The 22,476-nt window shown below is 48.4% G+C and overlaps 9 protein-coding genes across 9 annotated transcripts in view; 6 read left to right on the plus strand and 3 right to left on the minus strand.

Annotated features, from left to right (window-relative positions):
* PADG_00683 (uncharacterized protein) overlaps nucleotides 1–2,007 on the minus strand; it is a gene marked incomplete at both ends in the record, with an annotated part of 2,580 nt that extends 573 nt beyond the window's left edge. Inside the window, one exon of the mRNA XM_010757628.1 lies at nucleotides 12–2,007. Coding sequence (XP_010755930.1) covers nucleotides 12–2,007 — 1,996 coding nt within the window. The remainder of the gene's footprint in view (nucleotides 1–11) is intronic.
* A 953-nt stretch (nucleotides 2,008–2,960) lies between these two features.
* On the plus strand, nucleotides 2,961–3,488 carry PADG_11133 (uncharacterized protein; the record flags this gene model as incomplete). The annotated part of the gene is made up of 3 exons (XM_010758428.1): nucleotides 2,961–2,973; nucleotides 3,050–3,204; nucleotides 3,297–3,488. 3 exons carry the CDS (start codon nucleotides 2,961–2,963, stop codon nucleotides 3,486–3,488), a joined length of 360 nt encoding a protein of 119 aa, XP_010756730.1.
* A 1,222-nt stretch (nucleotides 3,489–4,710) lies between these two features.
* On the plus strand, nucleotides 4,711–5,300 carry PADG_11134 (uncharacterized protein; the record flags this gene model as incomplete). The annotated part of the gene is made up of 2 exons (XM_010758429.1): nucleotides 4,711–4,963; nucleotides 5,170–5,300. 2 exons carry the CDS (start codon nucleotides 4,711–4,713, stop codon nucleotides 5,298–5,300), a joined length of 384 nt encoding a protein of 127 aa, XP_010756731.1.
* A 1,463-nt stretch (nucleotides 5,301–6,763) lies between these two features.
* Nucleotides 6,764–7,216, plus strand: PADG_11135 (uncharacterized protein; the record flags this gene model as incomplete). Its single annotated transcript, XM_010758430.1, has 2 exons — nucleotides 6,764–6,855; nucleotides 6,928–7,216. The coding sequence occupies 2 exons, from the start codon at nucleotides 6,764–6,766 to the stop codon at nucleotides 7,214–7,216; spliced, it is 381 nt and encodes a 126-aa protein (XP_010756732.1).
* Nucleotides 7,217–7,326: 110 nt separating this feature from the next.
* PADG_11136 (uncharacterized protein) lies at nucleotides 7,327–7,626 on the plus strand (the record flags this gene model as incomplete). Its single annotated transcript, XM_010758431.1, has 1 exon — nucleotides 7,327–7,626. One exon carries the CDS (start codon nucleotides 7,327–7,329, stop codon nucleotides 7,624–7,626), a length of 300 nt encoding a protein of 99 aa, XP_010756733.1.
* Nucleotides 7,627–8,730: 1,104 nt separating this feature from the next.
* Nucleotides 8,731–10,526, minus strand: PADG_00685 (hydroxymethylglutaryl-CoA synthase; the record flags this gene model as incomplete). The annotated part of the gene is made up of 4 exons (XM_010757629.1): nucleotides 8,731–8,868; nucleotides 8,989–10,139; nucleotides 10,258–10,360; nucleotides 10,467–10,526. The coding sequence occupies 4 exons, from the start codon at nucleotides 10,524–10,526 to the stop codon at nucleotides 8,731–8,733; spliced, it is 1,452 nt and encodes a 483-aa protein (XP_010755931.1).
* Nucleotides 10,527–14,276: 3,750 nt separating this feature from the next.
* On the plus strand, nucleotides 14,277–17,105 carry PADG_00686 (uncharacterized protein; the record flags this gene model as incomplete). The annotated part of the gene is made up of 2 exons (XM_010758155.1): nucleotides 14,277–16,790; nucleotides 16,923–17,105. The coding sequence occupies 2 exons, from the start codon at nucleotides 14,277–14,279 to the stop codon at nucleotides 17,103–17,105; spliced, it is 2,697 nt and encodes an 898-aa protein (XP_010756457.1).
* Nucleotides 17,106–18,934: 1,829 nt separating this feature from the next.
* On the minus strand, nucleotides 18,935–20,085 carry PADG_00687 (transcription factor TFIIB; the record flags this gene model as incomplete). The annotated part of the gene is made up of 2 exons (XM_010758156.1): nucleotides 18,935–19,308; nucleotides 19,401–20,085. The coding sequence occupies 2 exons, from the start codon at nucleotides 20,083–20,085 to the stop codon at nucleotides 18,935–18,937; spliced, it is 1,059 nt and encodes a 352-aa protein (XP_010756458.1).
* Nucleotides 20,086–21,076: 991 nt separating this feature from the next.
* PADG_00688 (uncharacterized protein) lies at nucleotides 21,077–21,625 on the plus strand (the record flags this gene model as incomplete). The annotated part of the gene is made up of 3 exons (XM_010757630.1): nucleotides 21,077–21,100; nucleotides 21,156–21,234; nucleotides 21,363–21,625. 3 exons carry the CDS (start codon nucleotides 21,077–21,079, stop codon nucleotides 21,623–21,625), a joined length of 366 nt encoding a protein of 121 aa, XP_010755932.1.
* Nucleotides 21,626–22,476: the final 851 nt, after the last annotated feature.

Here is a 22,476-nt window from a genome sequence, read left to right on the forward strand (position 1 = left end):
GCCCAAGCAACCTGATCCTGCTGGCTCTGCATTCTGAATCCGCAACTGCAACTGAGCTTGTGCGTGCGCCTGCGCCTTCACACGGCTCGCCCCGCCCCCTTCTCTCCGATGCCACGGATCCTGCGGCCACACCCACCCACGCACCCTCTTCGCATCTCTTTTCTCGCCCGTCTGGGGGTCGGGGATCCATTTATCCTTTCCCTCGGGAAGGACATGCTGGCGTGGTAGAACGCCGGATCCGCCAACATTTAGGTACCAGGAGGGTTGTGTGGGGAGGGGTTCGGATTTGGACAGGAAAAGGAGGAAGTAGAGGGCTAGGGTTGCAGTGAGGGGGGTTTTATGAGACGGCGATGAAGGTGAGGTTGAGCGGGAGTGGGAGGATGAAAGGGGAGGAGGGGAGGGAGAGGGAGAGTGGCTGGATGATTGAGTTGAAGTTGCGGAGTGGGAACGGTCCATGTTTGTATTAAGATTGTGTGGTGAGGGTGGAGAGTAAGTTTCCGATGAGAGATTCGTCGGGATCGGTGCGGCTACTTCCAGGTAGCCGAAATAGGGTACATTATCGCCCTCGTCGCATCCAGCGCGGACGCAGACGAGTTCGATCTCGGTCATGATGAAGCCGTAGCGGCAGGAGTGATCGCGCATGCAACGTTGGAGATGCGCGAGGCCGTTCAGGTACTCGACGCGCTTGTGCGGTTGTTGGTTGCGCATGCCGCTGTTCCAGCAGTCGAAGCTTTTGACAAGGCCTACGAGGCGCCCGCGTTTGGCGCCCGAGGACGTCTGCGCTGTATCCGTGTTGTAGTTGGCAATGAAGTGGGGGCCACTTTTGCTGCGGTTACCTGTTAGAAAGGCCTCGGGGGTTGGTTTGAGGTGAAGGCAAAAATCTTTGCCAAGGGAGGTTTGGAGGGCCGCGTTGACGCGTGGTGCGTAGATGTCGCGGATTAGTTCAGAGAGCGAACCTTCGGAACTTGGGAAGAGGCGAGAAGGAGAGACGGTGGAGAGGGGGTGAGTGTCTTGGGAGACTTGGGTGGTGAGGAGTTCCGTTAGATTTGGGATGGAATGGATGGTGGAGAGGGAGAAACTGGTCCAGTTTCTCAGGTTTCGGATGTCCCACCAGAAATGCTGTTGTTGGCCACGACCTAGAGGGACACGGACTTTGCTCACTAAGTTGATGGCTTGGGTGGGTTCTGTCAAATATTTGAGGAGAGTGGTGGAAAGTTCCAGGTCGCCTGAGTCCGAGTAAGGGGAAGTACTAATGAGAGCTGGGGCAGGGAGAAGTGAAGACACAGATGTCACAGGGCTTTCGAGATAGGGGTATGAAGGCAGTGGGAGCGGGGAAGGCTCCAGTTGAGGTGCAGCCTGTTCATTAAAGGGTGGATAAGACATGGAGAGATGAGATGTTGCTGAAACCGGGGCCGTAGGGCTATACTGAGACACATATCTCGGAACATTTCTGTAGGTTGGATATGCGTAGCGGCCCCAAATTGACTCGTCGATGCTGCTGGTGGAAGTCGAACGAGAATGGCTACGGCCTGAAAGCCTTCTCGAATGAGACGGGGTTAGGGTAACTGGTGATGAAAGGGTCGAGGGGCCCCTATTGCCAACCACGGAAGAAGCGGAGATTGGTGAAACCGTGGAACAGTCAATTAACGAGGCCAGAAATAATCGCGCTTGGGATCGATTGGCCGGGTAGGGAACGAATCCGGGGGGTTTGCGGACATTGAGCGAGGTCTTGCGGGCTCGGATAGGTCCACTGCAGGACACAGGCTCAACCGTAAGATCCTGTGGTCTGATTCTAGGAAGTAGAGCAGGCCCATGCTGGCGGAGGACAGGGGACCGGTTCGGGGTGGTGAGGTTGCTGATGCCAGACTCCGGAGTCGAGTTGTTAGAGGAACTCGAGTCCGCGCGGGCATGAATATAATTATGGTTATTACGGCTGACGGTAAGATACCCAGAAGCCGGCATGGAAGGGGGTGTTGAAGGCCTGTAGTGATATAATTCCAATGACATTGTTGCTGCGTCATTGTGTCAGGGACAGCGTGCCAAAGGAAGAGGTAATTAGAGGTCACGAGACCGGGAGGAATATCCTCAGAACATACCAAATGATGACAAAACTATTGAAAAAAAGAGTCCCTTGACTCCCACACGAAGGAAAGAAAGTGTAAGATGTGGTGTATGCCAGCAAAGACGAAACAACGACGAAGATTCGTTGTAAGAAGCTCAAATTTTGAAGTGGGGATATAATTAATTTGAGAAATTAGATGAGGTAAGGTGTAAAATGGGAAAGGTGGAAAGCCAGTAAAAAAAGTAAGAGAGGAGAACTAGATAATCGAGACCAAGTGGAAGACTTGCTTCACTGCTTGACTAACTGTTGATTGAATGTCTGAATGAATGTTTGAATATTTCTGGAAGAAAAACAAGTGGATTGGGCTGGGTATTAAATCTTCTCCGACAGACGTGCCGCGACGAAGAAGTGTGGCCATCCACCATATCGCGCAGAGGCAGTGATAGATGGATGAACATGAAACATGATCTAAATAAAACAGTTAAAAATAAGCAGGTAGCGCGCCTAAGCTAAGGAGCAGGTGTTTGAGGATTGACAACTGTTCTTTTTCTTTTTCTTAGCCTCCGATCATCGTTAAAGCTCACGCGGGTATGATCCTGACGCGAAAAGGGACTGGTTAGCTATTAAAGGGCGGTACGGGGTTAAGGTGGCTTGGAAAGCAAGCTTCGATGCGTCTCAGATACGCGCATGGTTATTATGAGCTGCATAACGGTGAAATCATTATTGAGGACCGTGTAATATTTGGCAGCTTCAGTGTTTATTGATGATGCTATTTTCAGGTACAGCGTCTGATGAGACCGTACCAGAGATAAGTATTTGTGTACGGTTAACTGCAAATCTCCAGGCGCCGGAGAGTCGGCTGGCGGCAAACTGGAACATGGGTAATCAGACGTAGAAAATGAGCGCAGAAAGTGAGAAACACTTTGCAACTCTGACATTTGTCTGGCAATGTCTGGCACGGTGTGCTAATTTCTCTTTTCCATCCAGAGGGCAAAAGTGATGGTGGGCCGCGTCTCCTATTGGTGGTAAATGCTGGTACAGAAGTTCCTTCAACCTGTAGCAGTTGGCGCCTTGGTGAACGTGGGACTTCCCAGTCAGAAGCCGTGGTTGACCGGTGCTGCTGCAAGTCACAGCGACAAAAGGTAGCAACGAGACGTCAGAACACGCACAGCGACAAGAGCCAGCGGCAGGCAACGTGAGTGGTGTATTGCTCACTGGAGACCTGTTTGATCAGGTTGGGGATGTTGGAAGTTTGGGGTCTGCGCGGTTGCTGGGCCTTGAAGGGGGTGATTGGTCAGCAGCAACTCTCTTCCTCCATGTACTAAAACGCGTGATTCATCCCAACCCTAGCCCTACTCTGCCTGTTCTGGCTTGGGCGAAGGCCGACCTGAAGGAGCAACGTTCATCAGAGCGTGATGAAACTTGAAACTTGAAACCATTTCTCTGCTCGCTCGTATGCGTGCACTAACCTAGCTCAACCTGACGCGACTCGACCGTCTGTGTGCACGTCAAGCGCTCTTCCAGCGCGTGGAGCCCTTCAATTGGCCACTACCCCCGTCAAGAGGTCCTTTTAAAACATGTTTCATCTTTGCCCTATGTATAACTAACTGGTCTAGCGGTGAGTCATCTTTTGTGCATAACTAGTTATGGCAGATGGCGTATATCATCATTCAAGATCCGTCCATGGCAATAATCCATTCCCATGTCCTCTGTGGCTCTACCCTGTCAGTAGTCGCTCGTCGCGCCAGAAATCATCCCCCATGGACACAGACACACCTATTGAAACTGTTTCAGGATGTGCGTTCGTGCTTCCAAGTCTCGACCGGACAGAGAGGGATGTGTTGCGATAGAACTTGGCGTGTACTTCTACAAGTTCGGATCTTCAAAGGGCGGTTATTCATTGGTCATCCCAGAGACGGAGGAATGCAGGTAGTAACATCCGTCCCCCTCAACATGCGGTAAAGAGAACGCGTCGAATTTCAAAGCGGGGGAATGAGCGATATTGCGAGAGAAGTCGTTGGCAAGAAAGGTAGAGGCGAATGCCCCAGTGCCACCAGGACACTCTTGGAGAGAGAGAAAGAAAAAGAAAAAAAAGAAAAAAAAAAATCAGATCAAGTTCTTAAATTACTCCCCCACAACGGAGTCGTTAGGCCAGAGCCCAACCGGGAAAACCCTCAAATGCTCTAGTTCTAGCCTTCACGTCTGAAGCAGTGACTAATCTTCCAAAGATGGTGGAAATCTACGGTCACCGTAGACCAATTATCATTAAGCCACCCAAGACCCAGATCCTACAATGTAGTAGATGCTGGGGCTTCTACCCAGAGAGATACTGCAACCACAGCCTCCGCTGCAGAAGGTGCAGCACTGAAGACCACCCGGAAAGACACCTGACATGTCACAAAGAGGAGAATGAGGTCTGTGGATTCCCCGACCGCTGCACCAATTGCTTCGGCCCTCATGCTACAAATGACCCTCTCTACCCAGCCCGGCCGACGGTGAAGAATGGAATAATTCAGAGACATTTCAAGATTCTGGCGCAAGGATGCCTGGGAGCTTCCGGTGTGAAGTCTCGTACGATGCAATGATAGCTTGTCTTCAAGATGGCTCAGTGATAGCCAAACGAGGCAGAAAATCCCAAGAATCTCTCAATGGCAAAGCTCAAAGTGACTCAGTACTCTTATGCTGTTGCTCTTGGTTGGAGAGCTCACACAAGCCATTCTAAAGCAGTTAAGCCAGCCCGAATACTCGCCCGTCTACCCGCAGATCATCCAGCCCGTAAGGCAAGCCCCATTGCCATTCTTGAGAAACTGAGAACCGAACTGGCGGAGCCTCTGGCAGCAGCAATCAAGAAAGTACAGCACAATCCCACTAGAATAACTATCGCAGCACATAATCCGCAGAGTTCAGAGATATTATCTTTTCTCTGCTTCATTTTCATTTCTGGTCAAAGACTGATGCTCAGCTCATATATATAGAGACGACCACAGATTACTATTCATTGACACATCCAATTACTCCCTGCCAAAGGGAATACGGTTCATGTGAGATTATCTTACGGTCCTCGGCAAGGTGTGTGGCCTAGAGTCAGCGAATGGGCCGGTCAATAGGCTATTCCCAACTTGACAATGCGAGAAATGACCGTCGCCTCTCCACAGACGGCCTGACGCACCTCTTAGCATTCACAAGTATCAAGCTTACCGCCAAATTATCAAAATCGAAGCAACGTCATGGTTGGTGATTGATTTGACCCGGGTGTCTGGAACACCAATAGGAGCTACTCCCGAACTAGGCCAGCAACTAACCTCCCTTTATTTTTGAGCGACCGGCGCATCGGATTCATGAGCTAATTCGCTGTTGATGACAGCGGTATGAAACTTAGCGAACCCATAATCCTTAAAAAGGACGCCTGATTTTGAAGAGTTGTGTGGAAATATGCTATCATCGAGGCAATGTATTTGCTTTTTTTTACCGCATGACTTGGCAACTCTTGCAGCCTAGTTGCTAGTTACGCTCTGACGGAGGTTAACTTTTCGCCATATCTGGGGCAGAAACTCGATTCGCCGTCCGATTATTGGTAGACGCTGCAGAAAACGTTTGGACCAAGGAGAGGCTCGCGGGACGGGCGGGATGAGATGAGCCTTAGCTCTCGCTAGCAGCTTCAACATATATATATGCCAAGGCGCTAACCCAAACCGAAACTCTCAGAGGTTCTCCGTTCTTGATCCTGTAGTGAATAGGCGGGCAGGTCGGATTGAACAAAAAGCAACGATATTTATCGATTTAAAAGAGCGTGCGAGGCTAAATACAGAGGATACAGCACAATTGAAACTGACTAATCAAGGATTGTAACTAACAAATCCATTGGGACTACGCCATTTCCTGTGCAGAAGAAAGGCCCCAGGAGTTGAGGATGGAACATGCGAATGCGGCAGAGGAAATCAGACAGTGGCACATGTACTGCTTAACTGTATCAAGCACATAAGTCTCCGGAGGGACCTCTGGGTAGGGGAAAGAACTACAGACCTTCGGAAAATGCTCTCAGATCCAGATATGGCGGCTCGAGCCGCCAATTTTATGCTCAAAACCAAACTTCTTGGGCAATTTGGGAGTTTACAGGACCAAACTGTCAAGCAATGAGTTCTTAATTGTTTCCAGGCACTCAATAGCTCGCGCTGCAGCAATATGTGTGGGCAAGGTAAGAAGGATATGACAGCTGCAAAGCAAAATCCAACTGACAACCAATGTCTTTTCTTATGTTATTTCCTTATATCTATTCACTGACAACCAATGTCTTTTCTTACGTTATTTCCTTATATCTATTCACCCAATTCTTCTTCGGCACCACACAGGTGGCTGCCACCACCTGTGCAGTGATTTAATCAAAATCTTGTAATTAGTGATTTCTTTTAAGTTTTGCGGGCGTTGGACGGATTAGGACTAGCTTATTCCCGCATAGCGGCCTTCGAGGCGGCTGGGTCGGTGTATGAAGTAATCAATCAATCATAACAAATCCATTGGCGCCCCCCGGGCTGCGCTGCGTTGGTGGAACCAAGTTCAAGGAGCAAAGTGCGCCTTTCGAATGTGGACAATTCAGAGTTTTTGTTTTGTGCCTTAAAAATCCTTTGTAATCCTTCATCGATAACTACTTCCCAGCCTTTTCTATGGCGTGGTGCATTCCAAGGGCAAGAAGGTATTCGATGCATGCTTTTTGATTGCTCTGGTCGCGCATATAAGTGTGAGCAGGTTCTCCATTCTCATCCAAAGAATCGAGCTTTTGACGTCTACCTCGCACGGTAAAGACCTAAAATCTCATTCCAGTGTCATCACGCCTCATAAAACTTCTTGCTCATTTACCCTGATGCCAGGTGCGAAAATAAATCCTATGTCGTGAAACGCTTAACCCCAGATGTATTTAAGCAGTCTTTACAGCTCAAAATCGAGTTTGCAGATACTCATCGCCTGCCAATGCACATTGACTACAACAAAGAGGAGCACACCCTCGTTTACGAATACTTCAGGAACGACCTGCTTTCTTTGGTGAAGGATAACCCGAATTTTCCCCTTGCTGCAAGAAAACAGATTCTGTGGGAAGCTGGGAAAGCACTCAAGAAGTTGCACGCAAGGAACTGGATACATGTAGGCAGGCCGCCATGAAATTTGACTGTCTAAAGCTCTTTTTGTCGATCGAGTACTAGATGTTGAAGCCTGACAATGTCATGGCCAACTGGAGCCTTGACTAACAGGGCCGGGTCAGCATAGACAGAATGGCCTTGGCTGATCTAGACTACGGTTTGAAGGTGAAAGACAGTCAGTTTCTCCGGCTCCCCGGTGCACAGAGAATAGGAAACCCCACGTGGCGTAGCCCAGAAGCGCAAACGGGGAAGGGAATCCATAAAAAGTCGGGTGTGCTCTTGTGGGGAGTTGACTCGGTTGCAGCAGAAGAACATTTGCTTATCACCACTATCCTATTGCCTCTATACAATCACGGGGTTGGAGATTCTGCACGTGGATTTCCAGGAGCTAAGGGAATCAGGTTTCACGCCAGGATAGGCCGTTTTGACTAGAACGCTCGTGTTCGTTGGTCCACTTCCGCAAGGACTCCTGACGCAAATCAATCATGAGGTGTGGGAGGGTCTGTTGATGGGACTGTCGCAACTAGTAGAGGAAGGTGGAGATTCAAGCAAGTCTTTGAAGCATTGGGAGCAGCAAGACTTTTCCCGAACCTTGATGCTGAAACAAAGAGAATGTTATCTAGGGTGCTCAATCTTGACCCTGCACAGAGAGCGAATATGGATGAGGTCTTGCAAGACGATTGGTGGGGGGACAAGTCGATGATTTCGGCTAGCATTGAGACACTCCCGGTGAGCAGCATTCACAAAGCAGCTGATTGACACGCTGTCTATTCGCTAGCTACCGTTCGAGCGAAGAACCTGAACAGCGGAGGGAGGTTCGGCGGTATTTATATGCGTTAAAAGCGGCGAGGAAGGCAATTGACGCTAGCCGGATCGGGGGCCGTAACCACTATATACATCGTTTTATATATAATAATTTGGTATAACTCTCAAATGCATATAGATTGAAATATCTGATACTTGATATTCTTCTCTCACTAACTGGGTGAGTGACAAGGTTGCCAAATATTTCAGCAGAGGCACTGTATAGTTATTCAAAGGACTATTAATAAAAATAATAAACCGTAATCAACATGCGCGGCTTTTGCTTATCATCTTCTGCCGCTTCCCTCCGCTCCAAGTTGGTATGGAATGTTCCTCTATGCCGCCGACTCCCATCTAGAAGAGAATAACAAAAAAAAAAAAAAGAAAAAGAAAAAGAAAAACCTCAGAAACCTTTCGCGAATTTCAACAAACGGGGAATCCAATGGAGAAACGAAAAACAAAATGAAGAAATATGCACTTCAAGGGCGATATTGTGAATGGATGATGCGAACTCCTAGCTAGGAGGGTTTGGCCAGCCCGGGTCTATATACCTATATACGTCCCTCGTCCAGTCCCCACGCCAATCCCCCCCCCAACGTCAATCTTCCCCCAACCCTGGTGCTACCTTCTGCTCACTCTCATTATTTCAGCCTAGCCACTCTATTCCATCTATTGTTACAACCAATTTCATGTTTACCTCATCTCTCGTCTCTTGGGTTTTAAGAAAACAGGCTATGCCTTGATCTCGTACTCGCGTCGGAACATGTCATCCACCTTGGTCAGGTAGTAGGTTCCAGAGACGATGGTGTCCGTGTTCCCCGCTGGGACAAAGTCCTTCTTGAGATGAGCGTGTTCGCGCATAAGGCACATCTATCGTTTAAAACCAGAGTGTTTTTGTGAGCATTCCAACTCAAAAAAGCGTTTGTGTTGAGGGAGTAAGCAGCAAATGTTCATGCAGGGGCGGGGAAGGATGGACAATCTCAATCTCACCTGATTATACACCTCAGGCGCCACAGTCTTCCGTGCCGCGAGCCTCTTCTTCAAATCAATCTTCTCCACAATAGTCGACACGTCCCCAACAACCTTGACACTAAACATCGAGCTCGCCAACCCACTACCATAGCTAAAGATGCCAACCCTCTTCACCTTCTCCGCCGGATCGAAAGTCGCATTCGCCAAGAGACTCACAAGACCCCCATAGACGCTCGCGCAGTACATGTTCCCGCACATCGTCGGCACTTCGATGGATGGCTGCACGCGCTCGCCAAACCGCTTCTTCGTCAAGGCCATAAACGCTTTCTCCACGTTCCTGTCGCTAAGGGACGCTTCGTAGTCCAGATCTCGGAGCTCGGCGGGGACTTCAGCGAAGGCTGGGTGGGCGGGATCGGCAAGGAAGTCATTGTATAGCAGGCGTGCGTAGGACTTGGCGACGAGCTTGCATGTTGGGGCGTGGAAGATGACATGGTCGAAGCGATCGAGGGGGGTGTTGGAGTCATCGTTGTCCCCTGTGGCAGGTGCCGCCCCGTTGCCATTTACGCTGTTGCTGTTGCTGTTGCTGTTGTTGAAAGCATGGCCATTCTGCTGGTGCGTGGATTGAGCTTTCAGGACCTTCTCCCTGGCATTGTAGGCCTTGTAGCACGAATCGACGGCCTGTGTGTAGCATCTGATGGAATAGTGGCCGTCGACGTATGGGTATTCGCTGGTGAGATCTGGTTTGTAGAAGTCATATGCGTGGGTGATGTGGGAGCCGCGGAGACCGGGTTCGAAAACAATGGGTGCATCGGGCCCAATGAGCATGGCGATGCAGCCCGCGCCACCGGTGGGACGGGCAGCGCCCTTTTTATACAGAGCGATATCACCCGTGACGACGACGGCATCTCTGCCGTCCCAGGCGGACGACTCGAGCCAGTTGATTGAGTTGAAGACGGCATTTGTGCCGCCGTAGCAGGCATTGACGGTATCGACGCCTTCGACGTTTGTGTTTCCGGACTCAGCGAAGAGTTGCATCAGGACTGACTTGACGGATTTGGATTTGTCGAGGAGGGTCTCTGTGCCAACTTCGAGGCGGCCAATGGACTTGGGGTCGATTGAGTACTTGCGGAGGAGGGAGGAGAGGGTCGTTAGGGACATGGAGTAGATATCTGCAGTGTCCAGCACCTTGTAAGCCAAGGGGAACCAAGTGTTGGATGGGAGGGTGGAAAAGAAACGAAACCAAAAAATTTCAAAACTGCAAAAAGATATATATGGTGTTTCTCATACCTTCCCGGTCGTCACAGAAGCTCATCTTGGTCTGTCCCAGGCCGATGGTATATTTTCCCTGACCGACTCCATCGAATTTTTCGAGTTCAGCTTGGTCTACGCACTGTGTACCTCCCACACCACAATCGTCAGTCCCCATGCTGTAGTTTCTAGCTTGCGTGGAATGCTTTTAGGCGACAAAACCACGACAGAGGGTCTCCAGCACTTACCTGAGACGGAAAATAGATCTCAATGGCCTTGATGCCGATGTTCTGAGGGCGGGAGGACATTTCTGTTGTATACGGATTGTTGTATTATGGGGGTGCAGGCAAAAAAGGAGGATTTGATTTTGTTGGGTAGGAGGGCGAAGATAAAATGGTATCAAAGGAAGAAACAGAGAGGGAGACTTGAGGGTAATATAGTAGTAGTAGTAGTTGAATGGTGTCTAGGGGTATTCAGGGCGGAATGGGTGAGCGAAAAGGCTGTGTCGATGTCAACCAAAATAAAAAAAAAAGTAGCTCCGATTTCTGTGGATGCCCCGAAGGTATTCAGCACTGGTTGCTGGTTGCTAGTTGCTGGTGCTGGTTGCTGGTGCTGGTGCTGGTTGCTGGTTGCTGGTTGCTGGTTGCTGGTTGCTGGTTGGCTGGTGGACGAAAGTTTACTTGAAGCGGCCAAAGCGAGAATAATCGTACCACGGGTGGGAGGAGGAGGGAGGAGGAGGAGGGAGGAGGGAGGAACAGGATGCTAGGGGAATAGGGGGGAACAGGCAGATTGGGTTGAAGGGGAAACAAAAAAGAGTTCAATACCACCCAATTTTACCACTTCTTATTCTTCTTCTTCTTCTTCTTATTCTTCTCATTATTATTATTATTATTATTATTATTATTATTTTGCCTAGAGCAAAACTTTGCATTTATTGTCTCTACTTTGCCTTCTGGAGCCTAAACAAGCGATTTATACAGAGAGGAAGCGTAGGAGGAATAGTGGTAGTTTGTGAGGAAGAGATTGTTGTTGTCTGCAACGGAGGAGAACGGCTCAGTTGAGGACCGTGGGTGGTGTATTATGTCTCTATATTGGTTCGTAACAGATAGAACAGACAGCCCCATTCAGTTCTCCATGCTGTGATGTGGATTGCCCTTCACGGCCTTTTATTTGAACCTGCATTCTTCTCGCTCATCAAGCTACCATCGTTGTGCCCTACTCATCAGGAGCGGATGATATGATCCAGAGATACAATAGACCAAGCCACATCGCACCACCACCGCATACTATGTGACTAGTGCTAGGGCGACGAAAGCAAAAACTGCTGCCACGCCGACACAGATGCAGCATTAGTTTCGTTCTACCTGCTGGAGTGTGCTTGCTTATTCCAAATATCAAATCATCAATTGATGCTGGGCACATGGAAACATATCATGCCTACGAAGAAGGTATCTCGACATGATGCTGACATGGGCTTCGTGCAAAACGCTAGTTGACTACTGTAGCCGTTTCAACCTATGAATATTAGTTACTCCCATTACTACCAAATCTTTTGAACCTATGGATATTAATTACTCCCATTGCTACCAAATCAAACAGCAGTGTTTGAGGCCAAAAATCAGATAAGAAGAAAAACCCTCCACGAAGCGATTCCGAGAAAATAGACTTTTTCAGAGACTCCATTCCTTGTCTTATCTGATCATCCGAGGCCCCCTGGACTCTCCGTTTACCCACCCCCACCCCAACATTTCAATGTTGAAGTCTCAATCGTCGCCGTCATCGGCCGGCTTGCGTTCCGACGACCTGGTTTCCGCAAACGTTCTGCCACTCACGTTGTTGGCCCTGCATCCATGGATGGAATGGTTCCGGGTATCACGGCTATGGCAACGGGCAATCTTACAGCAAGGAACCAGGGGAGAGAAGGCCTCCTTTTATATTTGCTTTTCCCTTCTACTTGAGGATTTCTCCGAAGTCTAACTAGCTGAAGCAGTTTGTAACTAAGCAGTTGATGTTGTAGTTATTAACTTCGTTGCAACTGAAAAGTGAAAGTATATTTGTCCCCCCCTCCCACCCTCTTCAAACGCCAACAAATATTAATCTTGTAGGCTGGGTAAGTAGGCAGCGACATTTTTTATTCTTGCACGCTTGTTCCTCATGCTGCCATTTCAAGCTTCTTGTCGCTGCCTGACAGATCCATCTCCCGATCCTTCCCTCTCTCCCCAACTTGCAGTATCAGGCGGAGTTCCTGTTCATCGGGAAGGTTTCTGGTACGGTGGCTCTACGTCGCGGGGATGTCATGTACGGAAACCCTTCAACAAGGCTGCAATTCTGTGCTCAGCGGCCGATTCACCCATTCATCAAACCTATCCGCAATACCGATTGCGTTTTTCTGAGGGAAGTTTCCTTGTACCAAACAAAACTTCAAGCAGGACGGCTCATCTCACCACGTGCATACGTGCATACGTGCATACGTGCTCCGCTGGGAATGCATTTTCTTCTTTCTTTTTCTTTCTTTGTGGCTAGTAGCTCAATTGGATCAGGCAACCACATATACATAATATAAAGTACATTTACAGTACGGAGCGCATACAATCAAAACGATCTCCGTGCCCAAAATATCAATAAATTAGACGCTGGGCTACGTAGGAAGCGATCATCGAATTGGCGTCTTCCTCAGTCACGACTAACGTGACCGGTTAGGCTCGATGTCACCAATAAAAGCCCCAACGAGTTCCATGGGGGGATTTGCCGTCGATTCCGGCTATATAGAAGATGGTCAATTGGCAACATGGGAGTCAATTAGGCAGAATCTATTACATCACCAGGAATTTTCTTTCGGACCATCAGATAATGAGAGGGAGGAGGGGAAGGGGGGGGGGGGGGGGGGGAAGAGCTTGTGAGACTGGTAACAAACATCCAGAAGTCAGATGTTCCGAGGATTGCTGCAGTGCCCGGATCTGGCAACGGAATTGACGTCCATATTGCAGGGACCTGCAGTAGAAGGTAAGCCTTTCCTCACCATGAAGCTTTCCATACATATCAGAAAGTGAGCGCTCGGCGGTCATGATTTCGCGAAGGGCTGATTGTCTGTCTGTCTTGGGGTATATTGATGAATAATCAGAAGACGCAGTCGTTGTTGTGTTGTTGTCTTAAAAAGGAGCATGAAGAGTGGGACATCCCTTGAATTTCAATTGTGAGGACTGCAAAGGTGCCTGGGTAATGGAAATGCCCTTGATTTGAGTTAGCTGCAATCGTGTCATCGTCTCTGTGGGGATTCAAGATGAGGGCTTCTTATCGAAATCAAGATATCGGCCTATCAACGTAGGTAAACATCATCCAGAATTCTTGAGAAAGAAGAATCCATACAGAGCAGATTGTGGAGTATGGTATGGTGATGAACTGCTTCGAAGGGATGGGATGTGTTCGCATGTCCTTGGAGGCATCCTCACTGGCGGCGCATTTAACTTACATGAGAGAGTAAGATAAAGGGATACGCAGCAGTCACACATACAGCAGAAGAGGCAAGCAGGTGCAGTGTAACCCGACAATGCTTTTCATAAGTACGCACATTGATGATTGATTTTGATGATGCATCTGTGGATGACGGGCTGGGTCAAACCTTGGAGCAAAAGTGACACAAGTCAGCAATAGTGGCGCATGCCTTGGTTTGGTGGCTTCTTGGGCCCTTGGTAAATTTTCCGCTAGTGCCTTGTCGGAGGCTCCAAGGCGAAACCAACGACAACTCATCATCCCCCTTGGAACTTCCAAGGCCATCCATCGGAGATGGACATCTATTGTAAACCCGTTACCAGATCTCACCTTATCAACACACACACACGCGGGCTTGGGTCTCGCCATATCTCCTTTACCTGCCTGGACTCTCCTTCGCCTCGACGACTGCTCGACCACGTTCTCATGTATCATGCGGTCTCGATGACGGGAACAATGTCATGATACCACCGCACATCTCCAGACCTCCTTGATTGAAAGCTCTCGTCCCTTGATCCTTCAGGGGAATCCAGGGGCCTCTCAGTTGCTACCGTTCCACCGCAGCAGCAATGGGCGACGAGAAATCAAAGTACGAATTCCTTCCCATCCCTTCCTACGAAGAAGCCACCTCCTCCCATCCTGTCTCCTCCCAGTCTCACATCGGCCCCGAAGAAGTCAGCGATGATGCCGAGAGACAAGGTCTCCTCAGCCACGGCTCTGGCCGGCAGGCTCGGGAGTTAAGATATCCGGGAAACTACCAGCCACCAACGGTAGAGTCGGCACGATCAAGTCTTGATTTCCTCCCTTCGTCAAATGGGGGCAGTTCTGCGCGTGGATCGACGGAGGAACTACGGCGGGAGTTGGAGCAGATGGATGTGGAAGATCCAGGAGAAGAATCCTCTGCATCGGCATCGCGGTCTTCATTCTCGAAACGCTTTACGTATTTCAAAAGGACACTGTCCTCGATACATCTACCGTTGCAGAAATATATACCCAAGTTCAATTTCAAAGTGTTCTCGTGGATGAACCAGCAACATTGCATCATCATATTGAGACTGGTTGGATTGTTGTTTGTCGCGGGGATTATATACGCCCTTATGGTTTCTGATGTCTTCAGCTTCTCTCGCAGGTTAAATATTGGCCAGATGTACGAGCCGGAGTCGGTACGGCTATACGTCCAGAGCCATATTAACGAGTCCTTAATTGCTGAGTATCTTCAGGTTATGACAAAATTCCCTCATGTTGCTGGGACCGAAGGGAATTATGTTTTGGCACAGTGGATCGAAGAGAAATTCAAGTCTTCGCTTATGGATGACGTTACGATTGAGAGATTCGACGTATACCTAAACTATCCTAAAGAGAATGGACGAAGGATCGCCATCGTTGATCCACCAGAGCTCGCATGGGAGGCCAAAATCGACGAAGAACAAGCATACGGCAGCCCTTCGCAAGAGCAGTCTCTCGTGTTCCACGGACATTCGAAATCCGGTAATGTTACAGGCCATCTTGTGTATGCGAATTACGGGTCACGGACGGATTTCAAGGCGCTCTCTGATATGGGTGTGAATTTGAACGGCTCAATTGTCCTGGTTCGATATTATGGCACTCAGCGCGACGGTGCAATGAAAATAAGAGCTGCTGAATTGGCTGGAGCTGCTGGGTGCATTCTTTATTCCGACCCCGCCGAGGATGGGTTCGTCCAAGGCCCAACGTGGCCAAAGGGGCGATATATGCCTAGTGATGGGGTGCAGCGAGGAAGGGTGAGTACGACGTCTTGGGTAGTCGGTGACGTATTGAGTCCTGGATGGGCGTCTCGGCCTAATGAAAAAAAGAGACTCCATCCGGAGGACAGTAAGGCGCTTCCTAAAATCCCTAGCATCCCCATTGCGTGGCGTGATGCTCAACCGTTGTTGAAAGCGCTTCGGGGTCATGGAAAGAAGGTCCCCAAGGAATGGGTGGGAGGAGTCCCAGAAGTTGGGGAGGAGTGGTGGTCTGGCGACCCATTATCGCCAAAGGTCAACCTTATGAATATCCAGGATGAAGTGGAGCGCCAACCGATATACAATGTAATCGGCAGAATAGTTGGAATCGAACAGTCTGAAAAGAAGATTATTGTTGGCAGCTCTCGAGATGCTTGGTGCTTTGGGGCTGCGGATTCAGGAGGCGGAAGTGCAGTCCTTCTTGAAGTGGCCAGGGTGTTCGGAAAGCTACGTGCCCATGGCTGGCGACCACTACGGACTATCGAGTTCGCCAGTTGGGATGGAGAGGACTATAATCTGATCGGATCCACCGAGCATGTCGAAAACGATATCGATAATCTCCGCCGCAACGGCTTTGCCTATGTTAACGTCGATGTTGCAGTGTCAGGCACCAAATTTCGCGCTGCCGCATCCCCTGTCTTCGAGCGCATCCTCCTCCAGATCCTCAAACGTACTTCAGATCCAGTCACGAACGAAACACTGCGGTCCCTCTGGGATAAACACGGGTCCAAACTCGAAGCACTAGGCGCAGGAAGTGACTATGTTGCCTTCCAAGATATTGCAGGCATGTCGAGCATCGATATTGGCTTCACTGGCGACCCTTACCCTTTCCACAGCTGCTACGACAATTACGAATGGATGGCCACAGTTGGCGACCCGGATTTCCAATACCACAAGGTTCTTGGCCAGATTTGGGCCTTGCTCCTCCTCGAACTTTCAGATAGCCCGATCCTCCCCTTTGAGATGGAAACCTACTCCTCCGCTGTCACGAAATATGTCTCCGACCTGGAGAGGTATTCCAAATCCAAAAATGTTCCCTTCCTACACCCTCGCGGCCATCATCGACCGCCTGATAGAGGCAATGAGGACGTTAAGAAACCCTTCCCGGATCCAAACGTGGTAAACATGCAGCCGCTATATGATGCTGCAAAGGTATTCCGTGAAAACGCCGCTTTGTTCCGTCGGTGGGGACACAACTGGAATGAAACACTTGTGTCTTCCGGCGGCTATGAAAGCAGTGCCATGGCCATCAGACGCATGAGCCATAATAGCCACATGACCTACTTTGAAACTCATCTTTTGGACCTAGAAAATGACGGCGGAGTAAGTCCTTTTCTTCTCTCGTACCTAGCTGCCCTTTCAATTTCCGTTTTTGTTTCAGCTACAATTTATGACAGCAAAAATTTTATGCTAACCATTTTTATCTTTCCGCCTTTTTAATTTTATCACTGATAGATCCCAAACCGAACACAATTCAAACATGTCATCTTCGGACCGCAGGCATGGTCGGCCCAAGATGCTGCAATCTTCCCCGCCATACGTGACGCTATCGATTCCGGGAACTGGACAGAGACGCAGAGATGGATAGACAGGGTATCTAAGATCCTTACTGATGCCAGCATAGGACTCAGCATCTGAGAAAGAACTTTACTTTTTCTTCCCGTCCTCTTAAATCACATGAAAATGTATATACTAAATACCACCAGAGGTAAAAAGAGGTGAAGAAAAGAAAAGAAAAGACAACCAGCCAGTTCATACCCCTCTTGAGAACTGCATCTTCATGTCTTCTTCCTTGTGCTCTATGCTCTGTGTTACTTCACTTCAAAAGGAAGTATTGCCAACCTCGCATTCATATCTTGTCATGAATGCATGCATAGTACCTTTTTCTTTCACCCCACATGCCATCCCATCCTACACGTCCCATCCTACACGCCCGGCACATCCTTCTCCTATGTCCTTCATATACCTATGTATACTCGAGCCATCGATTCATTTTCTCCATCATTTTTTTCCCCCCCATTCCCGACACCTAATCTTTTTATCTGTGAAAAAAGATAGCTTGCCTATTCCCTGCCCGCTATCCCATGACAGCCCATTCTGATCTCCACTGTTTTTAATTTGCACTTCTCCAATATCTGGATACGAGAATGCAGAACGTCAGAGTTTCCTCCCAATTTTCACAATTTCCACTACTACTTTCTTTTTCTTTTTGTATCTTTTTTTTTTTGTTTTCATTTCCACTTACGTTTTATTTTGATTATATTATATATATATGTATATATATTATCAGCTAGGATATGTTTACCCGTCGTTTCTTTTTTTTTGGGGGGGGGGGGTATTTTCTCTCTTCCTTCCACTTTTTTCAACTGATTTTTCCCTTCTTGTTTGTATTTTTATACACACTTGGAGCAAGCGCTTCTTCTTAAATATCACAGATCAGATACCAATCAATATAGGATTGATTCCACTGTTAATTTTGTCCTTTTTATTTTTTTTTTAGCCACTTTTCGTAGATTTCTTCTGAGGGCAGCTGGGTTGAATGGCAAATGCTTCAATTCTGAGGTAGATGGATATCGTACAGCTTTTTGCCGTATTTCCTTTTACTCACTTCTTCTATCCATCAACTTCTCTCCATCGCTACATGTTTTCATACTTCAAAAGACAATATCAGATCATCCTGCTTCAGAGCAGAATCAATTAATTATTAATACCTATATAGTACCTATATAGTTTTCCCCTTTGTGTTTATGTGTCTATGATTATACAACCGTCAAGTAATTTGCATACAAATAAGTTTTCCAAATGTTCCCATGCAACAGTAAACTAGTGCAGATTCCTGGCTTGTGCCAATTATCGTCCTTTAAAGCAGCTTTGAAAGAAAAGGGACGTGACCAACCTGATGACGTGAACAAAACAGTACTATCCCATGGAGCGATATTGGCCCTCTTGCCCGTAGTCAAAACAAATTTGAAGACTGAAAATATATGCCCTTGCCCCACACCTTGTTCGGTCACCACCGTCTATCCATAGACAGCGAGCGGACTTCGACGACGACCAAATCTCCGCTTGGCCGGGAAGGGGAGGCTCTGGTGGTAGGTTTCTGGGCTTTATGTATCTGGGTAACATGAGCACGCCGACTGAGTCATTTCAACCTGCTGTCGGAGTGGTGAGGGGGGAAAAAAACCAAGAGAAGCATCAAAATATCAAATCAGCTTTTAAAAAGGGTAAAAAAGGACAAAAAGAAATAGAAAAGCAAATAGCAAACAACTGTTTTTGGTCGTATATGATAAATTTTGGTTCCTTTCTTGTTTCTTCTTTATTTTTCCTTTTCGCTGATCGGAGCTGAGATATTGATTATCATGTGCTCCTGAGATTATTTCATTCTTTCCCATATTGTCTCATGTATCGACCCAGATTCTGGGAGGTCGTAATCAAACCAATAATATCAATCGGTATCGATCATAGATCTAGCTGGGAGGAAGATTTTTCATGTCACCTTTACCATCCTTGATCCAAGCGGGGTCAATGAGTCGCTCTCTCTCAGCATAGATTTGCTTGTAGGCTCCCCGGATCGTCCCATCGCTAACATGCGCAACGGTGGAGATCTCCTTGGCAGATTTTCCCTGACCCATCAAAAAGGAAGCCATGTAGATCGACGCTGCCACGATAGATAATGGAGACCGACCGGCAAGCTCACCAGTGGATGTAACTCGGTCAGCCAACGCAGAAGACACGTTGGTAACTTGGAAGGGAAGATCGAGCAGATTGCAAAACCTGTTGCAGAGGTCGCTAGGCTTGGTGGAGGTTGTGGCAGTGTAAGTCTCGTTGGGGTCAGGAACGCCTGAATATTTTTTCACGTTAGATTAGTTCTGGGTGAATTCAAATGGAGCAAAATTCTTGTCATCTTGTTATGGTATGAGAGCGAAATCTTACCGCCACTGGAAACCACGGAATTGATTCGCTCCAGGTTCTGGGCAGTGAAAAACTTTTCAAGAGCCTTATAGATCCGCCCGATTTCCTTCTTCGTAACCCGTGTCACGGCAAAAATCTCCGTGAAGGTACGAGGAACTTTGCACTGGCGACAGGCAATGAAGATACAGCCCGCAATGATCACATCCTGCGACTTCCCCTTGAATGCCTTTGCGTCATCCACAATTTTGAACAAGTACTTGGCAGTATCGGCAACGTTTTTCGGGATGTTGAACCCGTCACAGAGTGCACCAATTTCCTTGTACGCCGCCAGTAAAGTTTTATTAGTCTTCTCACTGGACATTTTGTTCTGTGCACGGTGCAAATCCCGACTTCGAGAACCTCCAACACCATATGAAATTTGAGTCTCAAGCTGGTTACCATTTAGGAGAGGATTCACGGCATCTCCAACACGAGAAGGGTCATCATTGTTTTGATCATCGTTCGAGAAGGTGCGCCATTCAGAATGTTGGTCAATCTCTCGGTCTGCCAAGACGAGTCCACAGGTTCCACAGATGGTTTCATGAGAATCCGGGGTTACAAGATTGGGAGGCGTTTCCCTGCATTCGGGACACACCAAGTAAGCAGCAAGGTTTTCTTTCCAGAGAATGCCAGATTCACTTCGTAACCCGGTCCCCACAGCAGCCATTTTCTTTGCCGTGGAAACCTGTTTGACGCCCAATCGGTCACGCTGGCGCCTTTTGATAGTCTTATAAGAAACTTTAAGATTATGCTGCAAGGCATACACACGTATAAACAATGGCGAATACAGTTTGGCGACTGTAGGGTAACAGGGTTCGATTGCTCAGAGGGACTGAAGTTAAGGAAATGAAAGGAATGGACGAGTGGCAAGCGTTATATCCCACGTCTTGACGACTGGAGGAAATGTCCACTATCTCGTACGATCATGTTAGCTTCATCACACAACTATAGTATCCTTTTTAACGCTCATCTGAAAATCACATATTACAAGGTAGGCAGAGCTAGAAATGAACTGTGGATGACTCTTGGGCCGTCTCAAACAGCTGTATGAGAACACCACCTAAACCCAAAGGGTAGCAAATCTATCTCAGCTTTACCTTTCACGAACTACTACGACAGTTTCACACAGAATGGTGCTCCAGCTCCCCGGCGCAAAAGGGTCAACACCGTGAAATGAAGGCTTTTGACACCCCCCAATCAGAGTTGTCAAGGCAAAACCGGACTGCTGAAGTCCCCGCGAAGCTGAGGTTGAAAACGAGTCAGATGTGCACGAAAGAGGCGTCGTTATCGGTGCCAGCTATCGGTTAAGGCTTCTCAAAACACATCCAAACCCTGCTGCGATGTGGACACGTTTGAAGCAGACAGGTATTCACGGCCAGAGACTCAGATGGGGATGAGTTGACGGGGTTGGGGAGACGGTTGTAAGATGAGGTTTGATTGCGCGAGGTTGCAGTTGAACAAAAGGGTCGATGTGATCACGTGATACAGATGACTTAGTGCTGAGTCATCACTGACAAGCCGTTGTGCTTCCCACCAACCAACGGCCCCATTCCGGATAATGGGCAAAGTTCAATCGTTTTTGATGTTGCTCCCCTTCTCTGCTCCCGCCGCAACCACGCTAACCACCGTCCTGCCGTCTTTATATATCGACTGTGATGATGTCTCAAACCCTCAGAACATCGGTAGGAGCCATTGGAACTCCCCGGATAATGAAGGCCGTGACTGACCGTACTGCAGGGCTCTCTTCTGGCCCGAACAGCCCGACAACCTCTTCGGGTTGCTCGTCGCACCTTCATCGCTACCCCCATCAGACAAGGTATCTATATATACACTCACATTTAATGAAGCATATCATATGCCTACGCAAAGATCCGGGCATACTTACCATTCCCGATAACTGACGCGAGCATAAAACTTCTTTCTACGTTCTACCGCCTCTCCCAGCCGATCTCATACAAGATATGTACCTCCGCGAACTGCGCGCCTACAGGCCCCCACCAACCAAACCCTCCGATGCCGATGCGCACGTCCAGAAATTCAGCATCCCCAAGCCCCCCCCGTCCCCCGAGGAGGCCAACATCGCCGCTGATCTGAAGGCATACGAGTCCCAGGAGGTCGAGGTGGAAGGCCAAGCGGCTAGTGGCGAGGCTGCTCCCGTCGAGGAGGATTGGTTTGAGGATGAGGATGAGGCGCCCGCTGCCCATTAGGAAGATGGAAGTGCAGGACAAGAAAATCTATTTTGAATTGATCCTTTGTGTGTGTGTGTGTGTGTGTGTGTGTGTGTGTGTGTGTGGTCGGTGTTGAAACGGACACCGGAAATCCTGTAAAGATATATACATTTCCAAATACTTTTTTCACCCAATCTTTCTTTTATTTTTTTCCCTCCATTCGTTTCATATCTTATTTTGGTCTGGGGACTCCATGCTCTATTTAACTGAAACTGGCTCTGTGCGCAGCGGATTCTTCCTGGCCAAATGCTGGTGAATTGTCCGCAGATGTACAAGATCTTTCCTGACGGACGTACAGTACGAAATCAGATCCAAGGGGATTTACACTGGCTGGACAATGGCAAGACGTCTCCTGCCTTGAACTTCTCACAGCCCATGGGGGGGGGGGGGGAAGCGATCTGGGATAATAGTATATGAAAAGAATATTATCCTTCGTGCGGCCTTGACCAGAGATAAAAAGCCAGCAATATTCTGAATTAATGACGACGATAAACACCAGATCTCAATTGCCATCTGTTTTGAAAGAATTGGAGGCTAGGGGATGAGAGAGGTGTAGAGAGAAGACAGAGAGGAAGCTCCGGCAAAAAGAATGTGTCAATGCGAAACATCAGCCCCATTTATGGATCTGGCCTTGGACCCATGTCCATGAAGCAAAGTCTTGGTGGCTTCTTACGGATAACCGCTGGAAAAAAGCAAGAGTGGAATGACCTTGTCAATTGCGCACACGTTCTAGCTAGTTCTAGAACCTGACATCTGAGATCCTTTGTTTGGGTGCCGGGCGGCGCCGTATTTGCATTGATCATTGAATAGTCAAACATGTGGGTATAACC

The sequence above is a fragment of the Paracoccidioides brasiliensis genome, assembly GCF_000150735.1.
Source record: "Paracoccidioides brasiliensis Pb18 unplaced genomic scaffold supercont2.1, whole genome shotgun sequence".
In the NCBI taxonomy this organism is placed as follows: domain Eukaryota; kingdom Fungi; phylum Ascomycota; class Eurotiomycetes; order Onygenales; family Ajellomycetaceae; genus Paracoccidioides; species Paracoccidioides brasiliensis.